Genomic DNA, 8,051 nt, shown 5'->3' on the forward strand with positions numbered 1-8,051 from the left:
CCCCTCACCACGTACAGGAATCCACGTCGAGTGGCAACACATTAGTATTGTTACGACAGCGGAAGTCACGTGGCGCTAGTAACACGTCACGAGCTTCTAGAAAACTCATGTCCCTTTGTGAAGCCTCGAGTTTACTAGATGTGCGGTATTCTTGTATATAAGACCGCCAAGAAGTGACGGCAACAATGGAATTGAATTGCAGACAGAGATAGAAACGACAATTGAGTCAAGCGCGTGAATTGTTTGTTCATTGTGAATTATAGCATTTGTTTAAGTTATAGCGTGACTGTGGAAATTAAGTATATTGCAAAGTTTTATTGAGAAAGAATAAACTAGTTTTATTTAAGAAAGGACTTGTATTGCTAAAATTTCTTCGGAAAGAATATTTACGAAAAATTAACAAACGAACAGAGACGTAACAGTATTTAACTGAAAAATCCAGAAAAAAAAATTATTCATTTGGATTAATAAGTTTTTCAAAGATGCCTAGATAAATCTTAAATGTTTAGAACATCATAACTTTGGGGATATAGTTGGAATTTACTGAACAGAAGGATATTTATAAACTTTAGGCTTAGATAAGTTGGTTCTCTGTAAAATGTTTGTCTACAAAACCATATTTAATCTTTTATAAACTTTAGGCTTACATAAGTTGGTTCTCCGTAAAATGTTTGTCTACAAAACCATATTTAATCTTTTATAAACTTTAGGCTTACATAGTTTGTTCTCTGTAGAATGTTTGTCTACAAAACCATATTTAATCTTTTATAAACTTTAGGCTTACATAAGTTGGTTCTCTGTAAAATGTTTTATTCAAACACATAAAATTAACTTACTTTGTCTTTGTCTATTTTATCCACGATTATTCCAAGCCTTTGTTTACTTTCTTCTGGTGTAAGATCTTCAAAGGTTTTAGCTTCATCTTCACCAAGAAAAGCTTCATGATCGTAATCCATGTTATGTTCACTGTCATCACTGTAGTGCTGCTCATCACTCAGAGGCTGTGAAAGATTATTCAATCTAATCAAAATATCTCTTACTTAGAAATTTGGTAACAGAGCAATATATCCAGCCTTATGTCATAAAAATTACAACTTTTTTTAGCAAAGAAAAATATGCTTATGAAACATATCAAAATGTGGACAACAATGGATCACCAAGTACTTCAAAAATACAAATAAGCTATTGACCTACTGACTAATACACTGTCAAATGCCTGGCAAAAATTAAAGTGAAATTTGGAAGCCTACATTTATCTTCCTAATGGATATTATGATGAATAATTGAAACCATTCAAGAAAAACAGGATTTCATTGATACTTAACAGAATCAAGATAGTTTTATTTAAATTGTGCAGTATCTCAGTGCAAGCAACTATATCTTTCAGTCAGGGTGGTCTAATTATCATTAGATACCAAGTTGTGAAATTCCAGCTGCTAACAATGAAAATAACATTAAAAAACATTGCTATTGAATTTAATAACTTGTACCTATAACATTTATATTACTGGAAAGTCAAGGATGTTTATTGTAATGATAATGTTCCAAGTGCAGGATTAAGTGTTACAACTGCAGCTATTACTTGTTTTCTTTCAAGGTTATAGAAATAATAGCTATTGTTGTAATAACCAATACGCATGAGATTACTTTTATGGTTTAAAAAACATTTGCAGAGCATTAGCTCTGCACAACAAATAGTCAAAATCATTCTTCCAGATTAGACATTTTCAAGATGACTTGAAATTCTGATTAATTTAAATGTTTTCACTGAAGTTTACCAACTTATTGCTTATTCCATTATCAAAGTCAATCTGGGGAAATTTCAGGTGAAGTCAATGAGGAAAATGATCTGGACATTGCTATTACAAGATGCTTAAAGCCTTCAAGAAGATGTTATGTCAGATACTAATGAGACAAAGGAAATTATTGGCCTATATGAGGGGTTGCATTAGTACATGAAAATAATCAATGATCAAACATATGAAGTTAATGAAGGCAAAAAAAAGTCTATATGAGAATGTAACGTTTTGTTCTGTAAATGACAACTAATAACATGGAATTACTTTGCCTTGCACTGAACAAAGATTATCTTCTAGTTACCTTATCCATGACTCTCTTTTTTTCATCTTGTGGTTTCGGAATGGCTGAGCCAACAGCCATCAGCAAAATGCATATAAAAACAAAGTTCTGGGTAAAAAAAGTATCCATTATCTTCTACTGATGATGCTTAAATTCACAGCAGTCAAAACTACAATGAGAAAATTAAAAAAATTAACTAAATAGTAAATGCACAGACATAAAATACCATTAAGTTTTAATATGAGAGTTTTAATGTAAACTAGTAAGGTGACAGAAGATTAATAGGTCATTAACAAAAACAAGCGTCAGTCTAAAAGTAGCCACTATTTATAGAGTGGATATTATTATATTCTACAATTCTAATGACTTACAAATGTGGCACCATTTATATCAAAGTAGGAGGGGCTTAATTAAAAGAACAATAAGACAAAAAAAGGCCATTTGGCTCATTAAAATTACTCCTTGTCTATCAAAACCAAGTTAACAGTTGCAGGGTTAGCCTCAGGTGCTTGGAGAGGACCACAATTACATAAGGTATTTTTGACTTACATTTTTATTTCTTCATATTTGGGTCTTAGTCTTTTTAATTATATACTTTTGACTATATTTACCATTGATATTGTATAAGGAATTACGTTTAATACTTACTAGCCAATCTCCAGGCAATAGCAATGTTTGTCCATTAACAGAGAGGCCAGGTTTATTTTAGTTAGTTCTTAAATATTTGTCACACTGATAAGATATAAATTATTTGATCAGTACATTACGAAAACTGACTAGTTATACTCCTTATAGCTGGTAACAAAATATGAGTTGTTAAAACAAATTTGAACAATAACTTTATGTATTCTTGGACTGATTTTGATTGAACAATAATCTTCACATATTCCTCCAACTGAAAACAACCTTTATGTATTCTGAATGATAATATCCATTACATATTCTTATGACTGACAATAACCTTTACATATTCTTATGATCTAACCTATATAAAAGTCAGTGTGCATCGTGTCACGTCCCACTTGATTTCTTGAAATAGGAAGAACCATAAAAGCCAAAATACATTTATCCAGATAGAATAGTTCCATTTCTGTCTATGAAGGTGCAAGGGGGGCCGTGAAACCTTATGAGTGTAGTGAGTGTTGATATAATAAGCCTAAAGTAAATATGTGGTGTGGGATCACCTAGCCTAGAGCCAAGGACATAAAATTTATCATGAAAGTAAAAATATCCATTCAGTTTTAAATTTAAATCATTTCTGAATTAAGCTATTGTCTGTTATATCACCAACGTTTTCAATAAAAACAGTCTTTAATCAAGGGAAACTCTAAATTAAGAACACAACAAATATTTTTCCAGTTTTGTTGTCTAAACATTTCATTTTCTACTCTCAATACAGACTAACAATAATATTAGGTTATACTTTTATTGCTAAGCAACAATGACATAAAAGCAATTGTTACCAAAATGCACTATATATTAGAAGTTGTTAATCAAACTGATTTTTAACAATAATCATTCTATGAATGATCTTAATTTTGATTGGCTCAGAAAGGAATTTACTGACAATTGACTGTCAACTGCACATTTCTGCTTCTTTGTTGGTGAAGCTTGATTTAGCAAAATTTATAGGGTGGGGGTGGTAGTACTTGCCCTGTCATTTCTAACTGGCTATACACTAGTTAAGAATAATCTTTATGTATTCTTATGATTGAGAAATAACGTTTATGCCTTCTTATAAGTTGCAAGACCAACTTCAGTTTGTTGGTTCTGTATTTATCAAACTACAAATGAAGTGTAGTGTTATGAAGTCCACTTAACAATACTTGTTTGCTGCATGTTTTTTGGACTGGTAATGCAATGCAAACTATATTTGTAGTGTAGTGTCATGGGTTCTGTTTAAAGAAGCTTGTTTGTTGCACACTTTTTGGGTGAGCACTAGAAAAAACATTAAAGACACGTATACAATCTGAAGTATTAAATAATAATGATTTTATTTTAATCTTGAAAAACTTTTCTTTTAGAATCAAGAAAATCATCAAAAGAAATTTGAATCAACAATCTGCCTTCAATCAAAATAATATTAAACCACTTTTAAATTCACTACATTTTCCTTTCTTTTATTTTTTTAAACTTACATTTTGAATGCTGGTCATGATTTGCAGTCTTAGTAGGATTTTCACACCCACTCACATATGCATTGCTTTTTCTTGTGTCTTTACTAACTGAGCATTCCAACAGAAATTATTCTGATTCAAAACTAATGTTTCACCAGCCTTTTGTTTCTGGCCAGAATTTGATTCAGATTTTTTGAAAGGTTTTTATTCCCAACCAATTGTTAGACATTCTGAATGAATGAATAATACCATTATGGATAGCAGTATACAAGTCTGATTTAACAACATGCTTAAAATACAATTTTAAATGATACTACTTTATGGTATGTACCTTACGTAATTAACAATTACCTCCTACGACAAACAGTTCGATACAAAATATAGCAATCTGTATGCTGAAAAAGATGCACAACACCTTTTCCAACCATCGCTTACACCATTCTGTAATTTACTGATAATAATTAATTCAGTTAACAGAATATACTTTCAACTTCATTTTCTTTGTTTTAACACAAAATTTCAATAACAAATGATGCACCTAATTAATATTGCACAAACTCTTGGTGAGGAAATGGGATTGAGAGAACAGACTCACTCATGCCTACATTATGCATGCTGAGTTTGGGAGAATATGGATAAGTATGTAGTGTCTCAGTGATATAATTAGCTTATGTCAAGCTTAGAAACTAAGTGCATGATGGTACTGTTTGTTATCTTCAACCCCGATTGAGAAGCTACTCGAATGTTACCATGGGGTAGAATAAAAAGCAAAGTTGGAACTTTGACGGTGAAGTTGGAAAGTACTTTGTCAGGTTGCATGACCTCTGACCTGACATACACAGTTTCCATATATCCCCAACCTTGTAAAGAGGCCAATGTAAGCTATAATATAACATAACAGTGTTTTGGGACAACATGGGATCTATTGGTCCATCTCGACTGTTCCATCCTCTAACTAAACTAAAACTATCATTAAAAAAAATCTTAAAGTCAGCCTTTATCATTCATATACTTATCAAACTCTTTCTCTTAAGTTCACATAAATTTACAACCACGTCCGAAGGCAACCCATTCCAAAGAAAAATAATACTGTCTTAACTGAAGATGACTCCTACCTTGGCAAAATTTATGTCTCCTAGTCCTACTATTCTCACTGTTAATATGTTGATTAAGTTTGAGTATTTTTGTTTTTCCTCTTACAGCACTCAAGGTAACAAACTGATGATTAAAAAAAAGGTGTGAAACAGTCATTTCATATACAAGATACATAGTACATAGGTGGCCCGGCATGGCCAGGTAGTTAGGGCACTCGACTCACAATCTGCGGATTGCGGGTTCGAATCCCTGTCACACTGAAACATGCTCATCCACTGTCCAAACTAGGATGCCAGTCCTACTCCCAGATACTCACCTCCAACAGAATTTGGAGGTGTGAAGAACACCATACGAAACAAAAAAAAAGTACATAGGTAGGATTAATTGCAATAACAATTGTATTTCTGTTCACATTTTTGTGCGTCTCATGTTATTACAGATGCTCAGTAGCAGCTTGAAAAGTCATCCAAAACTTCCTAGAGACATGTCTGTTAAGAATGCCTTTCAAGTATACTTTCCTATATCTAAAACTTCTCTCAAGCAAGAAATTTGGTCATATACTAATTAAATGCCTTGAGAAGTATCTCTACATTAGAAAGGAGAGAAAAATATATATCTATTCTATGATAGACACAAGGAGTAAAAGGAAAATATTTTTTTTGGAACACATGGCCCTGATAAGGGGTAAAATGAAAATGCTCTTTGGAACATAAATCTCAGCTCTGATAAGGGGTAAAATGAAAATGCTCTTTGGAACATGTCTTTGATTCAGTGTATCTTTTTTCCATTAAAATGTACTAAAGCACTTGAAAACAAAATATGATTAAAATTTACCAAATACAGACTATTTTACAAGTAACTTAAACATGATATTAAACAAAAGACTAGTAGTGACTTAAGGTACTCAAACTGTTAATGACTAACTCGTCATGGGAAAATGAGTTGAATGTTGTATTAGTAAGTTTGAAAACTGGAAAGTTAATATTAGCAATATTATTCCTGGTGATGATAGTAGTAATTTTAAATATTGTTACATATGAATGCATATGCTACAGGTTTATTTTGTTTGGAATTGCTGCACATCTTTGGTTGAAGGAGAGGTAAATTCAATAGCTCAAACTGCCTTCTGGAATTTTGCTTGTTGTCAAATTTCAAAACAGAAAGCTATTGTTACAAAACTTGATTAAACAATTAGACTTTGATGTTAGTACCTGGTAGCTCTAGTAATTAATCTAATAAGTATGTACTCTATGGTCTAATAAATTCTTAATCAGCTTAGTGTTTACTATTTGTAATGACTCTGTAAACATGTGTGATATGCCCTCTCATGATTTTGCCAGATTATGCGAGTTATGATATATTTGACTGACAGTTCTTGTGCATGGACTTAATAAAATCAGTTGACAACTCAAACATTTCCAAATGCACAATAATTTACTGGAAAAAGTTAAAAGCAAATATACAATTAAAAACTCTACATGTTTCAGTGGAAAATCATTGTGCATTTTAAAACACTGGAGTTATCAACTGATTTTATGCAAATTTGTTAATCTTTAATATTTTAATACTTACTGTGCCCTAAAATGTAAAACGTTTATTTCATAATTACTTATGGTATTGGGTTTTAACAGTTACTTGAATTAGTTATGATTTATTTCCTCTATAGTATTAGTATAAAAATTACTGGAAGTTTTACACTGTATTCCAGTTAAACATCATACATACAATAAATTTATTAGTACTAATCTAATTTGATAACACGTTTACAACTATGGGGCATGTCATACATTTTCGAACATTTAATGATGGTGTTGAAAAGAAATTTCAAGAATTTCACCTATTCTACTTTTAGAATACACTAGTCTGATATTTGGACTATATTATTACTGTTAGTGTTATTTACTAATACTAGTAATAGTATACAACTATACATTAATAACGTCAAACTCATGGTGTATTTATCATGTATGAAACTTTTAATTTTTAACTTATAAACTAAATATTAAATTATTATTGAATTGTGAATATGCATTTCAAAAGTGATAAAATAATTCTCATACTTATGATCAATTAATAAGCCTAATAAATTATAATATTAATAATTTCATGTGACAGAAATAACTCACCATAACAATAGTCGAACACTTTTAAGAAAATAATTTATAAATAAGATAAAACTGAAAGTAATCCTACAACTAAACTACGGTCAACGTAAGTCGATACGAGAATCCAACATTATTAATTCCACATTCACTCAGTCCGAGTTATGTCTGATAAGTACTTAAGTAGGACAAATTTCATGCCTATTCAGTTTAAAGTTAAACTCTCACCCTCAGGCAACAGAGAGTACAATTTTACCTGAGTCTTCAGTTTCTTGAAAAGTGCAACGAATGATACTGATCTTTGAATAAATGTTTAGACCTTTTAGCTTTCTTGTTAGCGTTCCTCTTCCATCACTCGCGAAAACACTAGACGTGGAACATCCTTGCCACATTTACACAGCCTACACTACTCTTCCACGCGTTCATTTCCAACTCACAAAGCGTGGGTGATTTTCGATTTTGTCCAATCACAATCTAGACACGTGCTTGTGAAAATCATTTTTGTACTTGAATAAGCAAAAATACCAATTTGACATAGTTTCTAAAGAAAGATTTAACAAAAATTATGGGGCTATCTAAGTTATTTAAGCACTTCTATAAAGTACAGTCAATCCGTCAATCAAACTTAAGAGCTTTGATCTCATTTAGCATGTTATGA

The 8,051-nt window shown here is 31.4% G+C and overlaps 1 protein-coding gene across 1 annotated transcript in view; it reads right to left on the minus strand.

Annotated features, from left to right (window-relative positions):
* Positions 1–7,806, minus strand: part of LOC106471296 (calumenin-like) — a 16,842-nt gene extending 9,036 nt beyond the window's left edge. The window contains exons 1-3 of the mRNA XM_013931895.2: positions 7,650–7,806; positions 2,101–2,248; positions 837–1,001 (exon numbers count right to left, since the gene is read on the minus strand). Of these exons, the coding sequence (XP_013787349.1) occupies positions 837–1,001; positions 2,101–2,208 (273 nt within the window). The 5' untranslated portion in view covers positions 2,209–2,248; positions 7,650–7,806. The remainder of the gene's footprint in view (positions 1–836; positions 1,002–2,100; positions 2,249–7,649) is intronic.
* Between the last annotated feature and the right edge of the window lie 245 nt (positions 7,807–8,051).

Source organism: Limulus polyphemus, unplaced genomic scaffold (assembly GCF_000517525.1).
Source record: "Limulus polyphemus unplaced genomic scaffold, Limulus_polyphemus-2.1.2 Scaffold4522, whole genome shotgun sequence".
NCBI lineage: Eukaryota > Metazoa > Arthropoda > Merostomata > Xiphosura > Limulidae > Limulus > Limulus polyphemus.